General features: G+C 53.2%; 1 protein-coding gene across 3 annotated transcripts in view; it reads right to left on the reverse strand.

Annotated features, from left to right (window-relative positions):
- TRIO (trio Rho guanine nucleotide exchange factor) overlaps nt 1-27,732 on the reverse strand; it is a 4,034,553-nt gene that overhangs the window by 1,308,110 nt on the left and 2,698,711 nt on the right. For all 3 annotated transcript variants that reach the window (XM_078687660.1, XM_078687659.1, XM_078687661.1), the window contains exon 46: nt 23,208-23,399. In XM_078687660.1, the coding sequence (XP_078543786.1) occupies nt 23,208-23,399 (192 nt within the window). The remainder of the gene's footprint in view (nt 1-23,207; nt 23,400-27,732) is intronic.

Below are 27,732 nucleotides of genomic sequence, written 5' to 3' on the forward strand. Positions count from 1 at the left end.
CAGAATCACATCACAAACTTCAGGAGGCAAGTCAAATGGCCTCAACTGTCGCCGCTCAATCTCCACGCATGGAGGTGGAGACTGGACAGGTTCGGGTGGAGGACCGTCCCCTGCTGCTGCGACAGAAGGTCCTCCCGAAGGGGCAGGCGGATCGAGGGACCGACTGACATGCTGAGTAGCTCGGGATACCAGTACCTTTGAGCCCAGTCCGGAGCCACAAGGATAACTTGGGCCCGGTCGCGCCTGATCTTCTTCAGCACTCTGGGCAGAAGTGGTATAGGCGGAAAGGCGTACAATAGACCGCAACTCCACGTGCGCCGAAAGGCGTCGCCGTGCGAGTGCCGTCTTGGAAACTCCAACGCGCAGAACTGATGACATTGCGCGTTCTCTTCTGTGGCGAATAGATCTAACCAAGGCTCTCCTCATTGCAGAAAGAGGCCTTTCGCCACGTCCGAGTTCAGACGCCATTTGTGATCCACCGAGCACCGACGGCTGAGTTCGTCCGCCCTGGCGTTCAGAGAACCTGCCAGGTGTTGAACCGTCAGAGTCACGCTCTGACGTTCCAGCCATTGCCAGAGACGCAGAGCCTCCTGGCAAAGGGTCCACGACCCCACTCCGCCCTGCTTGTTGCAGTACCACATGGCGGTGGTGTTGTCCGTGAACACCTGCACCACACTCCCGTTGACAAAGGGGAGGAATGCCTTCAGTGCTAGACGGATCGCCCGCAGCTCCAACAGGTTTATATGGAGCCGGGACTCCGCCGGAGACCAGATGCCTCTGATCTCCGCCTCTCCCAAGTGGCCTCCCCAGCCCTGGAGGGACGCGTCCGTCACAACCACGTGCTCCGGTTGGGGAAGGGAGAGGGATCTGCCTCTGACCCAATCGCGGTCTGTAAGCCACCACTGCAGTTGTCTCGCAGTGCCCTCCGAGATCAAGACATGGTCGGACAAGTTGCCCTGATGCTGGGCCCACTGAAACTTCAGGTCCCACTGCAGAGCCCGCATCCGCCACCGGGCGTGATGCACCAGAAGGATGCAGGAAGCCATCAGCCCCAGCAGCCGCAGCGTCAACCTGACCGAAACCCGGGATAACAACTGAAAGATGGGAATCAAAGCCTGTATATCCCGGACTCGCCGTTCCGGAGGATAAACCCGAAACTGCGCCGAGTCGAGAACCGCTCCGATGAAAAGGAGCTTTTGAGAGGGACACAGGTGTGATTTCGGCACATTGATGGAAAACCCCTGCTCATGCAGGAGGTCTGCTGTCATCTGAAGGTGGTGGACGACTGTCTGGGGCGAGCCCGCCTTCAACAACCAGTCGTCCAGGTAGGGGAAGACTGAAACCCCCAACCGGCGCAGATGGGCTGCGACCACCGCCATCACCTTTGTGAACACCCGTGGGGCGCTGGTAAGGCCGAATGGGAGCACGATAAACTGAAAGTGCTCGTGGCCTACCGTGAACCGCAGGTAACACCGGTGGGCCGGCAGGACGGGGACGTGAAAATACGCATCCTGCAAGTCCAACACTACCTTCCAGTCTAGCGGGTCTAGAGCAGCCAAGACCTGAGCCAAAGTCAACATCTTGAACTTCTCCTTCCGGAGGAAGCCGTTGACGTTCCGTAGATCCAAGATAGGACGTAGGCCCCCTTTGTCCTTCTTGGGTACCAGAAAGTAGTGGGAATAGCAACCACATCCTACTTCTGGCCCAGGAACGCGCTCGATGGCCCCCTTGGCCAAGAGGGCCGTAACTTCCTCCTGCAGAAGTGTCAAGTGGTCCCCCGACACACGGTGGTTCTGCGGTGGCATGGCTGGAGGAGTGGTCTCGAAGGGGAGGGAGTAGCCCCTTCGGACGAGCTGCAGCACCCACCTGTCCGATGTTATTGTGCGCCAGTGGGAGAGGTGATGGCGAACCCTGCCGCCCACCGGCGTCACATGGGCCTGAAAGCATGGACTAGGAGGATTTAGAGGCGGATGCTGCGGGGGGAGGTGTGGTCTGACCTCGCCGCTGTCCCCGACCGCCACCACGGCGGTTCCCACGGCCGCCGCCGCGTTGAGAAGTCTGTTGCGGCGCGTGGCTGGCAGCACGTGTGGGACCGCCCCTTCCGTGGCCACGAAAGGAGCGAAACGAACCCGTTTGCTGGCGCTGGGTCGAGAGACCCAAGGACTTGGCCGTGACCCTGGAGTCCTTGAAGCGTTCCAGCGCGTGGTCTGCTTTGTCGCCAAACAGGCGACTGCCATCAAACGGCATGTCCATCAATGCAGTCTGGACATCTGCCGAGAAATTGGCGGATCTCAGCTAGGCGTGGCGACGAATCGCCACCGTCGTGGACATCGCCCTGCCTAGTGAGTCGGTCGTATCAAGACCACACCTTATGGAGTATCGTGCTGCGTCTCGGCCTTCAATCATAGCCTTGCCGAGCTTAGCCCGTACCTCCGGCGGGCATTCAGGCAGCAGTTCCGCGACCATATCCCACAGAGAGTGGGTGTAGCGGCCCAAGAGGCACGCGGTGTCGCAAGACCACAGTCCCAGACTCAGGGACGAAAAGACCTTCTTACCATACTGGTCGTACCTCTTAGATTCCTGGTCGGGCGGGGCCGACGGGAATGCGGTCTGGGAAGTCGAGGCCTGGATCACCAGGCTCTCAGGGGTGGGATGGGTGGACAAGAACTTTGGGTCATCCGTACACGGACGGTGGCGTCTGGCCACGTTCCTATCAACAGGCGAACCTGAAGCGGGCCTGGACCATGTGCCCAAAAGAACGTCAGTTAAGGCCTCATTGAACGGCAGCAGTGGCTCCTGTGGGCATGACTGCGGTTTGAGTACCTCAGTGGGGATGTTAGTCCTCACGGCCGTGACGGGGAGCTCAAGGTGTAAGGCCTTGGCAGCCCTCATCAACACCACTGAATAAGCTGCCCCCTCCTCCGTAGCCACGGTAGGAGGCGAGACAAAGCCAGGGTTGGGGGAGTCATCCAGACCACTGGCGTCACCCAAGTCACCTGTCCAGTCCACATCGTACTGATACTCGCGGGTCAGAGGGTCCTCAGACACCTCCCACTCCTCTCCGCAATCTACATCCTCACCATATTCAGAGTCAACAATGTAGACCGGCTCCCCGGGGTCAACAGGCCCCAACGGCGTCGGACTCGGTGTCGGGCGACGCCGGTTCGACTCCGCGGCCGGAGTCGGAGAGGGAATGGGGCGGCGCCGGCCGGAGCCGGCGCCGGAGACCCGACGCCGCGCGGGGGCGGCGCCGTGGGTTGCCCCGATGGAATCGGCGCCGGAGAGGCCGGTTGACCAGCCGGCGTCGACCCTGAAGGTCGCTGCAGCGCCGGGGCCGGAGCCGTCGGCGACGTCGGGGCCGGAGCACCCGACGGCGTCGAGGCTGGAGCACCCGAACCGCTAGGGCCCCCGGACGGGACCACCGGGCCCGCAGGCGCCGTAGGCCCCGTCGGAGGAGACAGTGCCCTCATGGCCATGAGGAACGCCTCTATCTCCTCAGGCGACGCGCCCTGCCCAGGGACCGCAGGGTATGGAGCAGGCCGCGTCGGCGACTCACGCGGAGCCGCGGGGGTGGGGCCACCCGAACCCCCGGTCGCATCGTGCGAGCGTCGGGGGGAGTCGGGGGTACGATGACGACACCCCGACTTCTTGTGCTTCCTACCTGAGGAACCAGAGGAATGGTGACGACTCCCGGAGCGCTCGTGACGGCTCCGCGACCGCTCCCTCGAACGCTCCCTAGACCTCCGTCCGGACCGGGACTGCTCTCGACGCGGGGCCAACACCCGGAGCTCGAGTAGCTTGCGGGACCGCTCCCGTCTAGCTTTATTCGTCAAGGCCCGGCAATCGACGCAGGCGTCCACGTCGTGGTCCGGGCCCAGGCACCGGAGGCAGAGGCGGTGATGGTCCGTGACCGACATCGTGCGGTCACAGCCGTCACAATTCTTAAAACCGGGCATCCTACCGGCACCTTAAGAGTAACAGGAAAGATTCAAAAACTTTGGTCAAAGACCGGAGTACTGCTCTTCGGATCTGCGCTAACTGGCGCGGAAAAAAGAAGAACTGACGTCAGCACGCGGAGGCGGCGTCTATATACTCCAGCGACGTCATCACGGCGCACGACGCCGACGACGGACGCGGAGCCGCAGGAGACGCCTGCAGACGACGCCTACCGACGCGCAGGGGTACTGCTACGCAAAAGTTTCCTGATCCAGACTGACGCCTGGGGATATTCTAAGGTAAGGAATCTAATACTAACCTGTTTCTTTCAGATATACTGATTCTGTAAATTACTGAATCCTTAATTCCTATGTAGGAGGCACTCAAGTGAGTGCATTTTAGCATTCAGGATTCGTTATTTACCACCAACTATAAGTTGGTGGTGAATACCGAATACCTTAGAAAAAGCAATTTTTTGCTTTTTTGTCAGTGCCATGTGGCAAACATACATGCCCTTAGGGCCACATGCAAACATGCACGATTCAGGGGTGCAACAAGGTGTCAATGTGACACCCTACCACCCTTGAATATGTTCTCCCTATTACCGATTCGGTATTTACCGAATCGGTAATAGTGAATGGCTTCCCATTCATTCCTATGAGCCTCCAGGCCCATAGGAATGAATGGGAATTACTGATTCGGTAAATACTGATTTGGTAATGCCGAATATTACAGATTCGGTAAAATTTACTGAATATTTACCTACATACTATTTACAGATTGTCAAATACCGAATCGGTAAAATTCGGTATTTAGATATCGGTAAACAGTGATTACCTACATATGGCCCCTAGTGCATTGATGGCAGACGGTAGCCGCATTTAAAACGTGATAAACACCATGAAAACCTCCCAAGGATGAGAACGAGGCAAATAAGCAAGAAAACCCATGACGTATAGTAGATGGCGCCAAGGGACAACATTGAGCACCGTACAACGGCAGATAAAAGCACCAGGTGACACATAGAGTCCAGGGAATCTCTCAGACCCAGTTGACATAAAGCAGAGCTATATAATAGCATACATGTACCCCACATGGAGTATGCACACCCCAACAATGGGGAACACCTCTTAGAGCAGACCACAGTCAGAGGACCAGACACAACAATCTGTGGAACACTGCCACAGTAGGCTAACTGCCAGATCAAAACGCATAATGCACACAAAGGATGCTATATGAAAGGGTAACTGCCCCCAACCATGCGAAAAGAAGACCCGAGGCTTACCGCCAGCCTAAAACCACATAGCGCATCTAAAGGGTGCTAAAATAAAAGGTACCACCCCAGAACAAACGCCTGAGGAATACAGGCCTAAGGAGGAGGGCGAAAGCCCGCAAGGAGGCGCTGAACAGCCGATTCGGCGTGAGCATTAAACAACAAAACCCCATCAAAGAGTAAATCAACAAGTCTCTCGCGGATATTCTCCGGGAAGACGCTATCCCGCAACCAAGCATGGTGCTGCCAGGCAACTGAACCAGCCATAGCACGGCCTGAGGAATCAGCAGTATCCAAGGCGGAGCGGATCATAAACTCAGCAAGGTCATGGCCATCCCTGAGAAGATGAAGGAGGTCAACATGAGCACCTTCAGTGGTGGCGGAGAGCAAAGACTCTGCAGAGTCCTACAGGGCAGAGGTAACACAAGCCAGAACACACACTGTATTTAAGGACCACAGTACAGTACTAGTGGAGGGCAAAGATGTTCCGATCCAATGACTCAAGCCATCTGGACTCCCGGGAGGGAGGAAGCATTAGTCGGGGTAGGGAAGGCAGTTTGCAAAACAAACCCCTGCACATCAGGGTGCACAAATAGGCTAGCTGAATCATGTGGAGCAGGACGGTGGTGGTGCAAAACCAAATGAGCTACTGGATCACCCGAAGCTGGCCGAACCCAGGTACCCAAAAGGGCCTCATAAAGAGAAGATTCAAAAGGCAGAAGCGGCTCCACACGGTGAAGGACCTCAAGCAGAGGGTCCACAGACAATGGGCTGAAGGGGGTTGCATGTACAAAATGCGAATGGCCGATGAGACTACTCTCAGAAAAGCCGCACCAGCCATGGTAGCCCTCCGTGGAGGGGATAGCAGCTCATCTGTAGGAGAGGGCTGTAAGCTAACCCTCCCAAGACACTGAGGGTGCGACCAATGCCAAACTGAAGGGAACCCCATTGATGAATGAGGATCCTGATGGGGCTCTTGAGGAGGCGAAGAGCCTGCCGGGTCCGGGGGCTCCTGAGGAGGCGAGAATCCTGCCGGGTCCACAAATTCTAAGGCGGCACAGGCAAGATTACATCTGGCGTCGCCGGGCGTGAGGGCAATGCCAAACTCTCTCCAGAGGCTTCCAGAGAAGAGTTAACAACCCGATGCGGCGCCAAACCGACATCTGTTGGTACCAATCGTGACTCGTCAGGCACCGACTAGACTCCATCCGGCGTCGAGACGGCCCCGTCCAGCGACGAGACCATGACAAGCTCCCCTTCCGAAGAAGAAGAAGGCGCCGGAGAGGCAAGCCTCCAGTGCCGCACCGGTGCTTCCTCTGCCTCAACCACGACAGGCTCCAACTCCCGAGAAATAAGTGGAAGGGGAGCCGAGTTTACGGCACCGGAACGGCGCCGGCTCCGGACACGCGGCCGACTGGCCGGAAGGCGGGGCACCGGCAACCACCCGCAACGCCTAAGGGAGGCCCGCGGGACTAAGCGGTGCGACAGGGGTGCAGTGGGTAGTAGAGGGGGACCCAGCCGTGCCGCGCCGTGCCGACGCTATGTGGATCGTAGAGGGGGACCCAGCCAGGCGGCGCCCTGACGACACCACATCTCCGATTTCCCTGGGGAGGGCAAGCTCTCAATTGGCGCCGGGGGCAAACCCACCGGCGAGTCCGTTGGGGATCCTGCAAGAAGCAGAGGCCCGAGGACACCCCAGGAACGGGAGAGGACCCAAGGAAGGCCTGCAAAGCCGCTGCATAGGCCTCCATTTGGGCTCTAGTCGCCCCCGCACCCGGATAGGGCCGATAGAGGGGGGGGGGCGACTGTTGGGGTGCACGTCCGGAATGTTCCGGGAACCAGTGCCCCCGACAACAGAAGAAAGTGAGGTTGAGGACCTCGGTGACATGTGCCTCGACTTGCCTACAGATGGCGAACAACGGCCCCGGACCCCAAAGGGCGATCGACGTTGGAACCGGAAAGTAGAGGGACCTGCTGAAGAGGCCGGGGTGCGAGACGACTCCGACCGGGACAGCCATGCCGAAAGAAGCTTCATCCGGCACACCCGCCGGGACTTCAGCTTGAACTGTTGGCAGGCATCGCAGTCCTTGGAGTCGTGGTGCTCGCCTAGACACCACATACAAATAAGATGTGGGTCCTTCGCGGACATCTGCTGCGAACAGGAAGTACAAGTTTTAAAGCCCGAAGGCAATGCACACTGTTCCGTCGAAAAGGGGGCCTGAAAACAGACCAGAGGAACCGCTTACTTTGGATCCGTGTTGCACGTGGAAAAGAAGGAAACTGACGTCAGCGCACCGGGAGGGACTTATATGACCTCGCTGACATCACGTACGTGGACGTCGTCAGGGCAGGGTCGTGTGGCGCCGTCTCCCGGCGTGCAGAGGTGCTGCTGCAAAACAAATTCCGGATCAAGTCTGATGCCTGGGGATAATCTAAGTTAAGGAATCTGCAGCTAGATGTCTCTATCAGATCAAGTGAGTAATGCTCGTAAGGAAGCGATTTACAATAAGGGACTTGAAAAGAGAGGGCTGGTCAGACAGCCGAAGGAACGCCGAAATGGCTGAAAGATAGCCTTTGACAGTGCCCAGAACAGGGCCCTACTGGGCCAAAGAAAGAATGAAGAGGAAAACCTCTAAATGTGGGGCAGAAAAGGGATCCACTGCCTTTGCTGCGCACCATGCCACAAACTTGTTCCATCTACAGGCGTGTACCATTTTGGTGAAGGGACGCCTGGCTGCCAAGATAATATTACAGACTTCGGGAGGAAGATCAAAAGCTGTCATCTGTCGCCGCTCAATCTCCACGCAAGGAGGTGGAGGCTGGACAGGTTTGGGTGGAGTACTAAACCCTGCTGCTGCCACAGAAGATCCTCCCGAAGAGGCAGTCTGATCGGAGGATCTATGGCCATGTGTAAGAGCTCAGGATCCCACAAAAAAAGGTTATATAAGGGGGTCAAGGGGAAAATTTCCCGACCTAGTATCCCATTCCCCTGTCTGACATCACAAATCACAAAACAGGGAAGGTTTTCGCGTAGGGCTCGTGGGTGATGACTATTAAACACAAGCAGTGAATTCCTCGACATTGGTTTTTTATACAGTTCACTCTCGAGCTTACCACCACTAGCGAAGATTAAAATATCTAGGAATGGCAACTGTTGTTGACTATACTCCACAGTGAACTTAAGGTAGCGGTTCTGTTCGTTAAGCCATCCATGAAAGGCTACAATTTTAGATGGTGTGCCTCGCCATATCACCAAGATGTCATCAATGTATCTTTTCCATAGCAACACCTGACGGAAGAAAGGCAGTAGCTGTTCCACCTTTGGGTCCTGAAGAAAGCCGGACAATTGTCCATATGGCTGAAACATGTCGACCGTCCTGCACAGCGCCACTTTGTAGTTATTAATTTCCACTACAGGGCGTGGTTTTAATTTTGACACTCTAACAATCTTCATTAAACATACTTTTTGTTCGAGTAGTCAATTTTATCCTCACTGTCACTAGAGCACTGCACCCTATCTTCTCCACTCCTCGAGCATTACCTTGGCTAGAGCATCTGTGAGTGATCCATACCCGCACCGTCATTTGATGGCTTGGGCGTTAATAGGATCAAGTACCAACTCCCACATGACGATACTCCGCCAGTAAGGGTGGTCGGATGGGAATTTCTCAGCCAGATATGACTCGCTTCATATAGTATATTGTCTCTTCTTTCCATAGTTTTCTGTACAACAACACACACTGATTGACTAGGTATCCCTGTTTTGTGATTTGTAAGAGCTCAGGATACCAGACTCTCCGTGCCCAATTCGGAGCCAAAAGAATGACTTGGGCCTGGTCGCGCTTGATCTTCTTCAGCACTCTGGGCAGAAGTGGTATAGACGGAAAGGCGTATAGAAGACCAACACCACTCGCGACGAAAAGCATTGCCTAGAGAGTGCTGCCTTGGAAATTCCAACATGCAGAAATGATGACATTGAGCGTTCTCTTCGGTGGTGAGTAGATCTAACCAAGGCTCTCCCCACTGCTGAAAGAGACCTTGCACCACCTCTGAGTGAAGACGCCATTTGTGATCCATCATGCACCTGCTTCTGAGCTCGTCCACCGTGGTGTTCAGAGAATCTGCCAGGTGGTAAACCACCAGAGATATGCCCCGATGTTCCAGCCATGTCCAAAGTCGGAGAGCCTCTTGACATAGGGTCCATGACCCCACCCCACCCTGTTTCTTAAAGTACCACATGGCAGTGGCGTTGTCTGTGAACATCTGCTCTACTCCCCTGACAGAGGGAAGAAATGTCTTTAGTGCAAGACGAATCGTCCGAAGTTCCAGAAGGTTGATATGGAGTCCGAACTCTGCCGGAGAATAGAAGCCTCTGATCTCCAACCCTCCCATGTAGCCACCCCACCCCAGCAGTGATGCATCTGTCACCACCGTGAACTCTGTTTGGGGAAGAGAGGGATCTGTCATTGACCCAATCCGGTTCCTTAACCACCACTGCAATTGGTGTGCAGTGCCCTCCGAGATCTGGACACAATCAGAAAGATTCCCCTGATGCTGTGCCCACTGGGATTTCAGGTCCCACTGCAGAGCCCGCATATACCACCTGGCATGGTCCACCAGCAGGAGGCCATGAGTCCCAGTAGCCTCAGGGTCATTCTGACCAAAACACAGGATAGAGGCTGAAAGGTCGGAATCAAAGCCTGAATATCCTGGACTCGCTCCTCAGGAGGATAAGCCCGAAACTGCACTGTGTCCAGAACCGCTTCAATGAAAAGAAGCTTCTAAGAGGGAATCAGGTGAGACTTCGGCACATTGATGGTGAACCCCAGCGAATGCAAGAGGTTGGCCGTATTCTGGAGGTGGGAGACGACAGCCTGGGGCTAGCCCGCCTTTAACAGCCAGTCATTGAGATAGGGGAAGACTGGTACCCTGATCTGTGCAGGTGGGCTGCGACCACCACCATCACTTCCATGAACACCCGAGGGGCGCTGGTAAGACCGAACAGGAACACGGTAAACTGAAAGTGCACGTGGCCTACCATGAACCGTAGGTAAAGCCGATGGGCCGGCAGGACAGGGATGTGAAAATAAGCATTCTGCAAGTCCAACACTACCATCCAGTCTGCAGGGTGGAGAGCAGACAGGACCTGAGCCTGGGTCAACATTTTGAACTTCTCATTCCAGAGGAAGTGGATGACGTTCCAGAGATCCAAGATAGGACGCAGGCCCTTGTCCTTCTTGGGCACCCAAAAGTAGTGTGAATAACACAATAACCTACTTCGGGGGCAGGAACTCGCTCAATGGCTCCCTTGGCCAAGAGAGCCGAAACTTCCTGTCGGAGAAGGGCCAGATGGTCCACCGACATGTGATGGTGCAGAGCTGGCATGGATGGAGGGGTAGTCTTGAAGGGGAGGGAGTAGCCCCATTCAGACTATTTACAAAGCCCACCTGTCTGACCTGATGGTGCGCCAGTGGGGGAGGTGATGGAGAATCCTGCCACCCACTGGCGATTGGTGGCCCTGAATGGTCAGACTAGGAGGGTTTGGAGGCTGCTGCAGAGCAGGCGGTGGTGGACTGGCCCGCTCGCTGGCCCCCAGACCCATGGCGGTGGGTCCCATGTCCCCGGCCGTGCAGGGCCTGAACAGCTTGCACTGGCCTGTGGCTCTGGACGGAATGTGGTGGGGCACCCCTTCCGTAGCGACAAAAGGGCAAAAAGCAGACTGCGCACTGCAGGTGGTGGAGAGGCCCATGGACTTTGCCGTAGCCCGAGAGTCCTTGAAGCGCTCTAGCACGTTGTCTGCTTTGCTGCCGAACAGGCGACGGCCATCAAAGGGTATGTCCATAAGGGTAGCTTGGACATCCCCGGAAAAACCAGTTGACCTCGGCCAGGCATAGCGTTGAAGGGCAACCAACGTTGAAATTGTCCTGCCTAGAGAGTCAGCGTTATCCAGTCTACATCTTATGGTAAACTTGGCTGCGTCTCTACCCTTAGCAACTGGACGGGAGAGCACAGCCTGGTCCTCCTTCAGGCACTGTGGCAGCACCTGCACTATCGTATCCCACACAGAATAGGTGTAAACGACCCAACAGACATGCGGTGTTCACCAACCGCAGACCCAAGCTGGAGGAAGAAAACATCTTTCCGAGATGATCCAGCTTTTTGGATTCCCTGCCCGGTGGATCAGCAGGGAATGCACCCTTGGAGGTGGAGGCTTGGACCACTACACTCTCAGGGGTGGGATGTTGAGAGAGGAAAGTGGGGTCGGCCGGGCGGTGGGGTTGAGCAATCATCCTGTCCACAGAAGGCCCTGTGTTGAGCCTGGACCAGGTGCCCAAAAGGATGTCAGTCAGGGCTTCATTAAACCGCAGCAGGGGTTCCCGAAGAGCTTGCTGCCGGTTAAAGCACCTCTGTCAGGAGGTTAGCCCTGACTGCCACCGTAGGTAGCTCGAGGTGGAGAGTCTCGGCCACCCTACACAACACCACTGCGTATGACGCTCCCTCCTCCATAGACCCGGTAGGAGGAGACAACATGCCAGGGTCTGGTGAGGTATCCAGACCACTGGCTACCTCCTGTTCCTCTCTCCAGTCCGGTTCATAACCTAACTGGTCGGTTAAAGGGTCCCTAGACCCCTCCCAGTCCTCCTCACCCTCCTCTGGCTGCCAATTTGGTCTCAAATAGCCAGAGAAGAACAGAGGCAGAAAAGTGTATATCGCTGATGGATCGGGTGTTGGTTGATGCCGGTCGGGCACAGTGTCTACCTTGAGGTGGAGGCCAGGGTCGACGTCGCTGGGCACACAGCAGACGCCAGCTGCAGATGAAGTGCTGGTGGAATCGACACCGGAGGAGGTGTAACAAGGTCGACCAGCACTTATCCAGGTCTCGATCCAAGGGGACCCTGCAGTGCCGAGGCCGAAGCTGCCTGTGTCGAAGGCTCAGGGCCCCTTGCCAAGTCCGCGGGGCTCTAAGGCGCGCCAGCAGAGTTGGGCTGCCCAAAAATGGTGTGCATCGCTTCGTAAAACTGACGAAGCTGGGAAAGGGTCCCTCCAGGTCCCGGAAGGGGAGGAAACCCGGAGCCGACCCTTCTGGCTCCCCACGCGGAGACGCAAGAGGGGCACCACCCACATCCCTCATTGCGTCGACCAACGGACAGGGAGAAGTCGAAGAGTGAAGTTGCTTCTTCGACTTCTTCTTGTCCTTCGATATACCTGACCCCGTGTGCGAAGACTTGGCAAAGACTGGTGGTGGCTCCACGACCGGTCCCTCGACTTTCTAAGTGACCGGGACCTCAAGCGGCACAGAGCCGACTGCCAGGCCTCGAGAAGCTATCGGGGCCACTCCCGCAAAGACTTCGGATTTATGATCCAGCAGTCGGAGCACGACTTGGGGTCGTGGTCGCGTTCCAGGCAGAAGAGGCACACGCAGTGCAGATCCGTCACCGACATCACTCGGCTACAGGAACCTCAAGCCTTGAAGCCGGGCATCCCTCGTGCTCCATGAGTCGTACTAAAAAAAGCTATGTCGAGAAAAGTTGAGAATAATCTATGCAAACCCTGTAAAAGAAGTGCTAATATGTTCCTGTATAAAAATTAATAAAACATGTTGAATTTTTTTTTAGAATGTCGGTAAAAAAGTAACTGGGGTACTGGATCTGCGCTTGCTGGCGCGGAAAAAGAAAAAACTGATGTCAACTCGTGATGGCGGCGTCTATGTAGCTGCTGCAACATTATCCTGGTGACCACGAAGCTGATGACGAACGCGGAGACAACCGACAAAACCTTCCGACACACAGGTGTACTGCTGATGAAAAACCTTCCGGATCCAGTCTGATGCCTGGGGGTAATTCTAAGGGAAGGAATCTATAACGAACTGTTTCTGTCAGATACTGGGAGTACAGGGGGCCCCCTTAAGGGCCCCTCAGTACATGGGATCATACTGCCAGCACCTGAATCGGTGTTTGGGTATGATTTGAAAATGTTTACTATCAAACATGCTCACAACACAAGGAGGGAGGTACCCTTAGGACCGTTTACGGGACCGGGTAGAGAGTATAAAGAAAACAAGCAAAAGTCCCTACTTGGTGGGGATATACCCTAGGGCGTAGAATAACCTGGCCAGAAGGCTTTGGAGGTTATCTATGCTCACACAACTAGAAATATATCAACATTCCATCATTTTATCATACTAATGGCGGCTAATAGTCAGTGTAGGGACCCTATCTATATGTGCACACAACAATTAAAAAAGCTATAATCATTACCAGTAGAAAATCAGCAATTTATTAAAAAGTCATACATAAACATTTGTATCACAAAAACATTACACAATAAAATACACAATTACAAAAAACCAAAGGTCGACGCGGCGTTTCGGTGTCTTTAGTTGATGGTGACACCTTCTTCAGGACAGGGTTTTTTTTGTTAAAAATATCTAAAAGGTAAAATTGCAGAAAACAAAATAATCAATTGGGGCCTATTATACACTGACTATTGAGCTTAAGCTAAATGCCACATCTACTATGTCCGTCATTTCAATAATGAAATGACGGACATAGTAATGACACTGGTAATGATTATAGCTTTTTTAATTGTTGTGTGCACAAAACAAGGTTTTGGTGCATAAAACAAGGGCCCTAAAAGGGATGACCTTAACCCTAGAAATCAGTTCGCAGAACGGGGAGGATGGGTGGGGCGGTAAGGAATCTATCACTAACTAATGTCTCTTACAGATATATCGTTACACAAGTAGTAACTTGTGCATCTGAAAGAGACACATTAGTGATAGATTCCTTACCTTAGAATAGATACCCCAGCAATACCAACCCCGGTGATGGGTCCGCGAACAAGATTATACCAGAAAGTCACGGAGAACAGAATGGCCAAAGAAGACTTCTCGCCGGACTTGGCTGCCAAGGCAGTAATGCTTGGTAAAGGTATGCAGCGAGGACCACGTAGCTGCCTGAAAGATATCCTGCAAAGGGACTCCCCATCCCAGAGCAGTAGTGGCTGCAGTCGCCCAAGTAGAATGGTCACGCAGCCCTACAGGAGGCTCCTTCTTAGCCAAGGAGTAACAGGCTTTAGTACACAGAACAACCCACCGAGAGATAGTTCGTTTGTGCAAAGCCCGACCTTTCTTGGCGCCTACGTAGCCAACAAAGAGTTGATCATCGACCCGGAACTGTTGTGTGCACTTCAGATAGAACGAGAGCGCACGTTTTGGGTCCAGACGGTAGAGCCGCTCTTCCTCCTTCGAAGGATGTGGGGTCGGAAAGAAGGTGGGCAAAGTGATGGTCTGCCCGATGTGGAAGGGCGTGACAACCTTCGTGAAGCGGCCCAAAGGGAGCACACATCAAATAAGTCAACACAAGATTTAAGTCCCACTGAGGCATTATAAAGGGGATCGGAGGGAACGTGTGTGTAATGCTCTTCAAGAAACGACTAACAGGGGACTTGAAAAGAGAAGGCTGATCTAGAAGCCGTAAAAAGGCGGAAATGGCCGAGAGATAGCCCTTGATAGTGCCCAGAGCAGAGCCATACGGGGCCAGAGAAAGGAGGAACAAAAGAACTTCTGAAAGAGGGGCAGAAAGGGAATCCACAGCCTTCGCTGTGCAGCATGCCACAAATTTGTTCCATCTGCAGGCATATACCGTTTTAGTGGAGGGACGCCTGGCTGCCAAAACGACATAACATACTTCGGGGGGAAGATCAAAAGCCATCAACTGTCACCGCTCAATCTCCACACATGGAGGTGGAGTCTGGACAGGTTTGGGTGGAGGACCGTCCCCTGGTGCAGCGACAGAAGATCCTCCTGAAGAGGAAGTCGGATCGGGGGACTGATCGCCATGCTGAGTAGCTCGGGATACCAGTATCTTCGTGCCTAAACCGGAGCCACAAGGATGACTTGGGCCCGGTCGCGCCGAATCTTCTTCAGCACTCTGGGCAGAAGTGGTATAGGCGGAAAGGCGGAAAATAGACAGCAACTCCACTCACGACTAAAAGCGTCGCCTAGCGAGTGCCGCCTTGGAAATTCCAATGTGCAGAACTGATGACACTACTGAAAGAGACCATGCGCCACGTCCAAGTTCAGACACCATTCATGATCCATCAAGCACCGGCGGCTGAGTTTGTCCGCCCTGGTGTTCAGAGAACCTGCCAGATGTTGAACCACCAAGGTAATGCCTTGATGTTCCAGCCATGTCCAGAGGCGCACAGCCTCCTGACGTAAGGTCCAGGACCCCACCCCGCCCTGTTTGTTGCAATACCACATGGCAGCGGTGCTGTCCGTGAACACCTTCACTACACTTCCCCGGACATAGGGAAGGAATAACTTCAGTGCAAGTCAGATCGCCCGAAGCTCCCACAGGTGGATATGGAGCAGGGACTGCACCGGAGACCAGAGGCCTCTGATCTCCGCCTCTCCCAAGTGTGCTCTGGTTGGGGAAGGGAGAGGGATCTGCCACTGACCCAATTGCGATTCGTGAGCCACCACTGCAATTGTTGTGCAGTGCTCTCTGAGATCTGGACATGATCAGACAGGTTGCCCTGATGCTGCGCCCACTGGAACTTCAGGTCCCACTGCAGAGCCAGCATATGCCATCTGGCATGTTGAACGAGCGGGATGCAGGAGGCCATCAGGCCCAGGAGCTGGAGGGTCATCCTGACTGAAACCGGGGATAAGGACTGAAAGATCGGAATCATAGCCTGAATATCCCGGACTCGCTGCTCGGGAGGATATACCCGAAACCACGTCAAATCCAGAACCGCTCCGATGAAGGGGAGCTTCTGAGAGGGACTCAGGTGCGACTTCGGCACATTGATAGAGAACCCCAGCAAATGCAGAAGGTCAGCCGTAGTCTGAAGGTGGGAGACGACTGCTTGGGAAGAGCACGCCTTCAACAACCAGTCGTTGAGGTAGGGGAAACTGACACCCCTGACCTGCACAGATGAGAGCTGCGACCACCGCCATCCCTGTCGTGAACACCCGAGGGGCGCTGGTAAGGCCGAAGGGGAGAACAGCAAATTGAAAATGCTCCTGGCCTACCGTGAATCACAGGTAACGCGGTGGGCCGGCAGGACGGGGATGTGAAAATATGCGTCCTGCAAGTTCATTGCTACCATCCAGTCTCTCGGGTCGAGGGCAGCCAAGACCAGAGTCAACATGTTGAACTTCTCCTTCCGGAGGAAGCGATTGACGTTTCGGAGGTCAAAGATGGGACGCAGAACCCCCTTTGTAAATCTTGGGGACCTGAAAGTAGTGGGAATAACCACCACGTCCTACTTCTGGCTCTGGAGCGTGCTCGATGGCCCCCTTTGCCAGGAGGGCTGTGACTTCCTGCTGGAGAAGTGCAAAATGATCCCCCGACATGCGGTGGAACTGAGGTGGCATGGCTGGGGGGGGTAGACTCGAAGGGGAGAGAATAACCCCTTCAGACAATTTGCAGCACCTGTGAGAAGTTGGCCTGATATATGATGCTCACTAGTTCTAGTGATCACCTTGTATCAGTCCAAGCAACCCTTATGGTGATTGGTTGTAAGTCAACCTTATAGACCAGCTATCCTAATGGTAGCATGGACAAAGCAGTCTTAGGCAAAACTCTTTTGGTATGTGAAGCCAGCTGTTTTACCACAATATAACCCCTTGAATACCAGATGAAAGGACACCACACAGGTTGTTATGAAAATAAACAATATATTTATTAATAACAAACACCTCTGAACTCTTTATGAGATCAGAGGGCTAAGCACATGACAATCTCTTGGAAAAATACGATAAGTTGCACAAAATTACAATGGTGCCCTAGGGGCACGGAAAACCATATACTAAGTAAATGGAATGTGAAAGTCGATAGAGGGAATGGAGCTGTCCAGAGGCTGTAGGATCGCTGGGACTACGCTATCCTAACTTTAGGTAAGTAATAGGAGGCCCACGGAACGCGTGTGCAGAGTGTGAACTCACACACGAGATGCGTAACAACGTCTATGGACAGTACAGTTCAAGAAAAAGGTAAGTACTGACAATCCTGACTAGTTAGGACTAAAACAACTGTGGAACTGGACACTAGGAGAGTCAATCTACCCTTGAGCACCGAAATGCTCTTGTTACCTCACCCACGGGCTGCGGGTGCATAGGTGCAAAGTCGTGTCGGGTTCCGACGTTGAAGTCTATGGAGCCTGGAAGAAAAGATGCTGCAGGCGACCAGGAGGAAGATGTCCGGTGTGATCCAAGGGTGGATCAGAGATGCTGAAGACCTGAAAGCAGAGGGGACAATGTTCACAGTCACTAGCCAGTGACTGGAGTGGAACCAGGAAGGAACCAGATGTTGTCGTCGCGATCAAGTGGAGAGTGGACACTTGACTCTGCAGCCACGTGGACCCGGAGGTGTCTTGGACGACCAGGATGGAGGCACGAGCTGCCCCACGCAGGCTCTCGCTGTCGGCGGTGTTGGTTCCGGATTCGGCGTCAACAGGCCTTGGCAAAGGCAACCCACGCGGTGAGTGGAAAAGGCATCTGGTGCGGACTAGGAGAGTCCGGGGTGCCCCTATTTTGGAAGGGAGCAAGGGCCAGTCTGGAGCAACCAGACCAGCAGTGAAGATTTCAAGGTTCGTCGTCTAGGAGGCCACTAGCCAGCCGGCAAGTGACCAGACAACGCGTCGAGCAGCAAACAAGCAGAAGGGCCCCACGCAGATCTCGTGGAAGCTGGAGGGCTGATCTTCGGTGCGGGAGATGCTCGGGGCTGGGGCTTCTCAATCCCCAAAGCACTTGGTCGAGTTTACCTCGGGAGTCGTGCTGGAAGCGAAGTGCAGTTTCTTTCAAGATGGCCGGTCCCACGTGTCTCGTCGCACCCACGGATCTCAGCTGTGCTGCAGATGTGAGTTGAGGTCGGAGAGGTCTGGGAATCCGGGTCTCGTCGGGCTCTGAAGTCTGGATCCTCGAGGGAAGACGACAAAGTGAAGCCGCTGGACGCTTGATGGTGCCTGCAGTTGCAGGGTGGACACTCCTTGCCCACAAGGGAGATTCTTCAGTCTTCTGTGGAGCAGAACGTTGAAGTCCAGAGTTTCTTCTTGTAAAGTTGTTCAGGATAAGCTGATTTGGAATGGGACCAGCTCCTACCTTTATTCTCCTAAAGGGGGCTGCACTACTGACTAGGTCCCTCCCCTGGGTGGGACCAGGAAGGGGGGTGGCTACACCCCCTATCCTTTGTCCGGTATCGCGCCAGAGCTGGGGCAGGGATGCCCCAGCAACTGGTTTGAACCGGTGTATGCACGGGGCACCTTGTGTGCCCCAGGCATGTCTCATTCCTTTCAGGCCTGTCCTACCCAATACACAAAATCCTGTCTGGGGTGGTGCTAGCACCTCCCAAGGCAGGAAACCCTTTGTCCAAACCTCCCTCGCTGGAAGGACTCCCAGCAGCAGGAGGTCAGACTTGTGTCTGTGGTGGCAGCATCCATTTTGTGATGCCAAGGCTCGAGTTAACTTTAACCGGGGTTCTCAGTTACATACATGTCGTGCCCCTCTAGAAGGGTGGAATGCTAACCCCGTCGCCAGAATTGGTGAGGGGGTAGTATTCCAATTCGTATGACACCTTACTAGACATGTTTTGATAATGCTATACCAAAGTTAGCATTCAACCGCGAGGTTGATAATGCACTTAGGAGTATATGGTATAGCGTTATCATGGAACAGCTATTAGGACTTGGTTCCGCAAGCTGCAGACGGGCTCAGCTCATGCCAGAGCACCATCTCACATAATTCCAAGCACTCTGCCTTCAGGATTGATAAGGCCTGCCATAGGAGTGACTGATAGGAATATATGTGTCAATTTTAGGGTTAGATATAGGTATACTATATCTATAGCAAAGGGTGATTACACCACCTTGCCCCAGCTGGTTTGCAGCCAGTTGTGTCAGTTTTAGATGGCCAGCCAGGGGTGGCATAATACATGCTTCAGCCCCTGGTAGGCCCTGGGTACACCTATGCCCTGGATACCTAAGGTACAGTGTACAGGGACTGATAAGGTGGCCCAGTACCAATTGGTAAATGCACCTAAAGTACATGGTTGTCAATTTAGAGAGAGAACAGCTAGGCTGTGGGTCTGATTAGCAGGCCCACAGCAAGGGAAAGTCATAAACCAGTGAAGCAAAAAGTAAAAACCTGGGGTGACCATAGGATTGCAGACCCCACTCTCCTACAGCACCCACCTGTCCCAAGTGACAGAATGCCAGTGGGGGAGGTGATGTTGAATCCTGCCACCCACCGGCGTGGGGTGCACCCCAAAGCTCAGGCTAGGTAGGCTTTGAGGCAGATGCTGCGGGAGCGGAGGAGGACTGACCCGCATGCTAGCCACCACAGCAGCCACCACGGCCACAGCCGCACTGGGGTTGAGTCTGCGCAGGTTTCTGGCTGAATGAACATGGAGGAGCGCCCCTTCCGTTGCCACAAAAGGTAGACGTGGACATACGTGTGGTGGAGAGACCCAAGGACTTGGCTGGAGCCCGAGAGTCTTTGAAACTCTCCAGCGCACTGTCTGCCATATCACCAAACAGGTGAGTACCGTCAAAAGTCATGTCCATGAGGGAACTCTGGACATCCCGAGAAAAACCAGTGGACCGGAGCCAGGCATGGCAACGCAAGGCCACTGTTGTGGAGATTGCTCTCCCTAAAGAGCCAGCGGTGTACAGCCCACACCAAATGGCCAACTTAGTGGCATCCTAACCCTCGGCAACAGCCTGGGACAGCACCACTTGGAGCTCTTCAGGACACTAAGGCAATACCTGGGAAACCGTATCCCACACTGCGTGGGAATAGCGGCCCAAGAGGCATGCAGTGTTCACTGACCGCAGCCCCAAGCTGGCCGAAGAGAACAATCGCTTGCCAAACTGCTCCATCTTCTTAGAGTCCTTATCCGGCGGAGCCGTGGGAAAGGCATTCTGGGATGTCTAAGCTTGGATGACCAGACTCTCGGGCGTAGGGTGAGTGGTCAGAAAACAGGGTCACGCGGCACCGGGCGATGATGCCTGGCGACATTCTTATCCACCGGGGCCCATGTGGCCGGCCGTGAAAAAGTGCACAACAAGACATCAGTGAGGGCGTCATTAAACGGCAGCAGGGGCTCGATGAAGTGGACGCCGTCTGGAGCACCTCAGTGAGGAGATTAGTTTTGAGGGCCACCATAGGGAGGTCAAGGTTAAGGACTTCAGCTTCCCGACGGAGCACCATCATGTAAGAGGCGCCCTCCTCCATGGTAGGTGGGGGGAGGCAAACCCCGGGTCAGAGGAGATGTCAAGGTCGCCGGCATCTTCCAAGTCGTGGGCCTAGTCCTGCTCAGAGCCACACTGTTGAGCAAGAAGGTCCTCGGAGTCCTCCCAGTCGTCCTCCACCTCCGCCGCTTGTGGTACAGACCGCAGCAGCAGGGCAGGAACCGGGTAAGGAACAAACGGCGTCGGTAACGGTGCCAGGAACGGCGCCGGTCTGGGCCGAACCGGCACCGTGTCCCAATGCTGATCCCAGGTAGGAGCAATATTGTCCTGGAACCTGGGCAAGGGCGGGACAAATGGCACCCACTGCGGTGCCGGAGGCGGAGCCAAGGGTTGCGCTGGTGCCGGAGGCGGAGCCAAGGGTTGTGCTGGGGCCGGAGCCGGCAGCGTTGAACCTTGTTGCGCCGTGGCCGGAGCCAACGGCACAGGATCCTGACACGGGACCGTGGGGCCCGAGGGCGCCCGAGGCCTAAACAGGCGGTTCATGGTAGCAAGAAATTCTTGCAGCTGTACAGGAGTCGCCGATAGACCGGATATGGTGGGTAGGCCCCGGGACACCCGGGCGCCAAAGGAGCCACAGGGGCAAAACCCCTGTCCCTCTCGTCCGCATCCGTAGACCGAAGGGGGATGTCGGAGAGTGACACCGCTTCTTCAACTTCTTTTTGTGTCGTCTCTTACCCGAATCCGAGGGAGAAGGCTTGGAGCCTGAGGAGCGATGGCTGTGGCCCCGCGAGCGTTCTTTGGAGCGGCCCCTGGGCCGGGAACAGCGCTGAGACGAGTGCCGGACCTCCGGCAGCTTCCGGTGCTGCTCCCGCAAGGCCTTCGGGGCCATGGCCCGACAGTCCAGACAGGACCGGGAATCGTGTTTGGTCTCCAGGCAGTAGAGGCAAACGTCGGCAGGGTCCGCCACCGACATATTGTGATGGCAGGCCCCACAAGACTTAAACCTAGGCATCCCTACGTGCACCAGAGTGAACCAAAACTCACAGGAGACAAAAAGTCTCAAAAAGGTAGTAAAAAAGTGACTAAGGTACGTGCTCTAACCGGATCTGCACTTACTGGCGCGGAAAAAGAAAGAACTGATGTCAGCGCGCATGGGTAGCGCCCAAGTAGTCTCCGTGATGTCATCTCAGCGCATACGACGCCAGCGACGGACGCGGAGCCGCACGACGCCACCTACTGAGGTGCAGAGGTACTGCTAGCGAAATCTTTTTGGATCCAGTCTGACGCCTGGGGATATTCTGAGATAAGGAATCTATCACTAACTTGTCTATTTTAGATTCTGGGGTTCGAAGGTGTTTCCTGCTCATGCAGGGGCACCCTCACACTTGTAACCAAGCACCCTGCCCTGAGGACTGAAGAGCCTGCCATAAGGGTGACTTACAGATTTCAAGTGCAGTGACCTCCGATATAAGGAAACTTATACCTGTCCTGAGAGGTGCAAGCACCAACTCACACAGGCTGCAATGGCAGGTCTGTAGCCATAGTTTAAGTGGACTCCCATGGGTGGCACAATACATGCTGCAAGACCCCTTGTGTACCTATGCTCGGAGTACCTTATTACCATATATTAGGGACTTAGGGGCAGATGTATCAAGGGATTTTTTTAGTCGCAAACGCTGCGATTCCCAAAAAAGCAGCGTTTGCGACTAAAAATTCTCAAAATTGTATGTATGATGCAAAAATTAAGGAATCGCAAATTTTGCGATTCCTTAATTTTGCGAAAGCATTTAAGGAATCGCAAATAGCGATTCCTTAAATGCTATGTAAGAAACATTTATTTTTTGCGATTTCACCGTAAGAAATCGCAAATTACCACCAACTTGTAGTTGGTGGTAATTTGCGAATTCTTTTAAAAATGCACTTTTTGGCATTTGTAAAGGTGCCATGTGGCGCTCATGTGCCATATGTGCACACATGTAAATTTCAGGGGTGCAGCAGGGTGTCCTTAAGACACCCTTGCACCCTTGAAATAATTCTCCATTTGCGATTAGCAAATTGCGAATTGCAAATTGAGAATAAATTCCCATTCCTTCCTATGAGCCTCCTGGCCCACAGAAATGAATGGGAAATTAGTCCTTAATTGCGATTAGCAATTTGCTAATCGCAATTAGGGAATTTTAAGAAATCGCTAAAAAATAGCGAATTTCTACATACATCCCAATTTGCAATTCTCAAATAGCGATTTCTAAAAAATCGCTATTTGGGAACCCAAATGATGGTGATGATACATCTGCCCCTTAGCGTACACCAGTAGCCAATAGTGTAGGTACCATAGTACTTACCAAGCAAATTTAGGGGAGAAAGCACAGATGCTAGGGTCCTGGTTGGCAGAAACCCAGCAGCCTAGGTCAAAAACATACTGACACCAGGCAAAAAGTGGGGGTGACCATGAAAGCAGATCCCACTTTGCTACACCTATCCAAAAGCACAATGTGTTCAAAGAAATATATCTGAATTTAGTTTTATGTCTAGGTTCAAATGGAGAACCTATCTGACTGAAAGGGATGGCATGAAGTTGATACTAAAGCAGTAAAATATTGGTTTCTTCCTTCAATTTTTAGAAGCTGAATAGCACAGAATGCAGTCATCCACCTGTCAGGAGCATCACAAGCATTCCTCTTCAGTGAGAATGTAAAGTGTTGAAGGTAAAGTAACATACAGCTTCTGGAAAAAGGTAAATTTTTGAGCTGCAGTTACATAATACATAATGATATTAACAAGCTGATCAGTGCTCAAACATTACCTTGATACTTTTTTTAAATAAAAATCCAGGAATGGAGAAGTCTTTCATCTTGTCAAGGGGCTCACTCAATATAAGCATTTGTTCAAAGAGGAAAACCCGCCTCTCTTTGCTGTGTGGCAAATGTCCTGTATCCTTGTCTGTGACCAAGAAGGTGTCCTGCAGTATAAGTTTGCCCTGAGCTACAATCGTACCCTGAAAGAAATCAAACATGCATTGTTAACTTGCTTGTTGATACATTACTATGTATAACATTAAAGTTGCAATCAATTTACACCTTTACTTAAGTTGAACAAGTTACTTACCTTCAGTAATAATATATCTTTAAGAGACATATATTAGTTATGGATTCCTTACCTTAGAATTACCCCCAGGCGTCAGACTGGTTCCGGAGACATCTTCAACAATTTTCGCTTGGGTCGGTAGGTGGTGTCGGTCAACTCCGCATTAGTCGTTGGCGTTGTGGTCGCCGGAATGACGTAGCGGTATCTACTTAGATGCTGCTTCTGCGCGCTGACGTCAGTTCTTTGCAAGACATTCCACCCCAGAGAAGCGCAGAGCTACGTAAGACACTGACCACTGTAGCATGAAACTAGGGCCCTGAAAGGGAGTCCCTTACTCTAGAAGTCAGTTCGCAGAATGGAAAGGATGGGTGGGGCGCTAAGGAATCTATAACTAATATATGTCTCTTGCAGATATATTGTTACCGAAGGTAAGTAACTGGTTCATCTGAAAAAATACTATTAGTTATGGATTCCTTACCTTAGAATAGATACCCTAGCAATACCAAACCCAAAGGTGGGTCTGCAAACCAAGTTCGCACCAGGAAGTCCTGAAGAATGAGCGGCCAAAGAAGCCGTCTGTCAAACGTGGCCGTCCATGCAATAATGTTTAGTGAACATGTACAATTAAGCCCATGTGGCTGCCTGGCAGATGTGATGAAGAGGGACTCCACTACCCAAAGCAGTAGTGGCTGCCGTTGCCCTGGTGGAATGGGGGCGCAACCCTACTGGAGGTTCATTTTTCACCAAGGAATAATACATTTTAATGCAAAGAAAGACCCATCGAGGGATGGTTCCTTTTTGCATGGCCCGACCTTTCTTTGCGCTCACATAGCCAACAAAGAGCTGATCATCCACCAGGAATTGTTTTGTGCGATCCAGATAAAATGAAAGCGCACATTGTGGATCCAGACAATAGAGTGTCTCCTCTTCTTTAGAAGGATGCAGGGGCGGGAAGAAGGTGGGCAAAGTGATGGTCTGTCCTATGTGGAAAGATGTAACCACTTTGGGAAGAAAAGAAGGTAGAGTTTGAAGGACAACCTTGTCCAGATGCACAACAAGGAAAGGAAAGATCCTGAAGCTCACTCACTCTGAGAGCAAAGGTGATGGCAACCAGGAAAGCAGTCTTTAAGGTCAAGAGTCGGAGAGGACAATTCTGTAGCGGCTTGAAGGGAGCACACATATGGTAAGTCAGAACAAGGTTCAAGTCCCACTGGGGCATTACGAAAGGAATAGGAGGAAACAGGTGAGTACTGCCTTTAAGGAAACGATTTATCATAGAGGACTTGAAAAGAGAAGGCTGATCAGGAAGGCGAAGAAAGGCCGAAAGATAGCCCTTGAGGGTTCCCAGAGCAGAGCCCTGCTGGGCCAAAGAAAGCAGGAAGAGGAGAACATGAGAAAGGGGGGCAGAAAGGGGATCCATAGCCATTTCTGCGCACCATGTCACAAATTGTTCCATCTACAGGCGTATACTGTTTTAGTAGAGGGACGCCTGGCTGCCAAGATATCATTTCAGACTTCAGGAGGAAGGTCAAAAGCGGTCAACTGTTGCCACTCAATCTCAATCTCCACACAAGGAGGTGGAGGCTGGACAGGTTCGGCTGAAGGACTGTCCCCTGCTGCTGCGACAGAAGATCCTCCAGAAGGGGTGGACTGATTGGAGAATCCATGGCCATGTTCAAGAGCTCGGGATACCAGACTCTTCATGCCCAGTCCGGAGCCACAAGAATTACTTGGGCCTGGTCTCGCCCGATTTCTTCAGCACTCTGGGCAGAAGTGGTATAGTCGGAAAGGCGTATAGTAGACCACAACTCCACTTGCAATGAAAAGCGTTGCCTAGCGAGTGCCGCCTTAGAAATTCCAATGAATAGAATTGCTGACATTGCACGTTCTATTCGGTGGCAAATAGATCTAATCAAGGCTCTCCACACTGCTGAAAGAGACCTAGCACCATCTCGGAGTGTAGACGCCATTCGTGATCCATCATGCACCGGCGGCTGAGTTCCTGTCATTCAGAGAACCTGCCAGGTGTTGAACTACCAGGGACATGCCCTGATGTTCCAGCCACTCCCAGAGACGAAATGCCTCCTGACATAGGGTCCACGACTCCACACTGCCCTGTTTGTTGCAGTACCACATGGCAGTGGTGTTGTCCATGAACACTTGCACCACTCTCCCTCTGACAGAAGGAAAGAATGCCTTAAATGCAAGGCGGATCGCCCAAAGCACCAGAAGGTTGATGTGGAGCCCGGACTCCACCAGATACCAGAGGCCTCTGATCTCTGCCTCTCCCATGTGGCTGTCCCTCCCCTGAAGTGATGCATCTGTCACCACTGTGAACTCTGGCTGGGGAAGGGAGAGGGACCTGCTGTTGACCCAGTCCCGGTTCGTGAGCCACCACTCCAATTGACGTGCAGTGCCCTCCGAGATCTGGACGTAATCGGAAAGATTCCCTTGATGCTGTGCCCACTGGAACTTCAGGACCCACTGCAGAGCCCACATATGCCACCTGGCATAGACCACCAGCAGGAGGTCATGAGGCCCAGTAGCCTCGGGGTTATTCTGAACTAAATAGAGGCTGAAAGATCAAAATCATAGCCCGAATATCCCGGCCCCACTGCTCGGGAGGATAAGCCCAAAAACGCGATGTGTACAGTACCGCTCCGATGAAAAGGAGCTTCTTAGAGGGGATCAGGTGTGACTACGACACGTTGATGGTGAACCTCAGCAGATGCAGGAGGTCGGCCATAGTCTGGAGGTGGGAGACGACAGCCTGAGGTGAACTTGCCTTCAACAGCCAGATGTCGAGATAAGGGAATACTGGAATTCCTGATCTGGACAGATGACCTGCAACTACCACCATCACTTTCATGAACACCCAAGGGGCGCTGGTAAGTCCAAATGGGAGCACTGTAAACTGAAAGTGCTTGTGGCCTACCGTGAATCATAGGTAAAGCCTGTGAGCTGGTAGGACGGGGATGTGAAAATAAGCATCCTGCAAGTCCAGCGCTACCATCCAGCCTCCAGGGTCGAGGGCAGACAGGCCTTGAGCTAATGTCAACATTTTTAACTTCTCCTTCCGGAGGAAGCAGCTGACGTTCCTGAGATCCAAGATAGGACACAGGCCCTTGTCCTTCTTGGGCACCAGAAAGTAGGGGACTAACAACCACAACCTACTTCTGGGGCAGGAATTTGCTTGACTGCTCCCTTGGCCAAGAGACCCGTAACTTCCTGTTGGAGAAGGGCCAAGTGATCCTCCGACATTCAATGGAATTGAGGTGGCATGGATGGAGGGGTAGTCTCGAAGGGGAGAGAGTAGCCCCTTCGGACTATCTGCGAAACCCACCTGTCTGACGTCCGTTAAGTCAGTGGGGGAAGTGATGGTGAATCCTGCTGCCTACTGGCGAATGGTGGCCCTGAAAGGTCAGACTAGGAGGGCTTGGAGGCTGCTGCAGAGGGGGAGTTGGTGGACTGGCCCACCCGCTGGTCCCCAGAACCACAATGGTGGGACCCATGTCCCCAGCCATGAGAAGGCTTGAATGCTTGTGCAGGCCTGTGGCCCTGGACGTAACGTGCCGGGCACCCGTTCCGTAGCCACGAAAGGGGCAAAAAGCAGACTGCGTGTGGTGAGAGGTGAAAGCGAGGCCCAAGGACCTCGCCGTAGCCATGGAATCCTTAAAGCACAAGAGCGCGTTGTCCACTCTGTCGCCAAGCAAGTGACGGTGTCGTAGGGCTACTGTAGGAGAGTAGGGTATGCTTCCTATGGTCACCCCCACTTTTGGCTGTGATTTTCTGGTTTCTCGACTTTAGTGTGGCTGTGGGCCTGCTATTCAGACCCACAGCCCAGCTGGTCTCTCTCTAAATTGATACCATGTACTTTAGGTACATACCTGATTGGGTATTGGGTCACCTTTGTGAGCCCCTGTATAGTGTACCATAGGAACTCAGGGCATAGGTGCCTCTGACACCACAGGCTGATCACTCAGCCTGGGCAAGGTGGTGTAATCCCCCCTTGCTTAGATATAGCATACCTATATCTACCCTTATATATAGACATATATGTACCTATAAGTCACTCCTATGACAGGCCTTAACAATCCTGGAGGCAGAGTGCTTAGTTTTATGTGAGAGGGTGCCCTAGCATGAGCTGAGCCCCTCTGCAGCTTTCGGAACCATGTCCTGATAGCTGTTCTATGATATAGCCATACCATATACTCTTAAGTGCATTATAATCCTCGGGGTTAATG

Source organism: Lissotriton helveticus, chromosome 4_1 (genome assembly GCF_964261635.1).
Source record: "Lissotriton helveticus chromosome 4_1, aLisHel1.1, whole genome shotgun sequence".
Classification (NCBI taxonomy): Eukaryota; Metazoa; Chordata; class Amphibia; order Caudata; family Salamandridae; genus Lissotriton; species Lissotriton helveticus.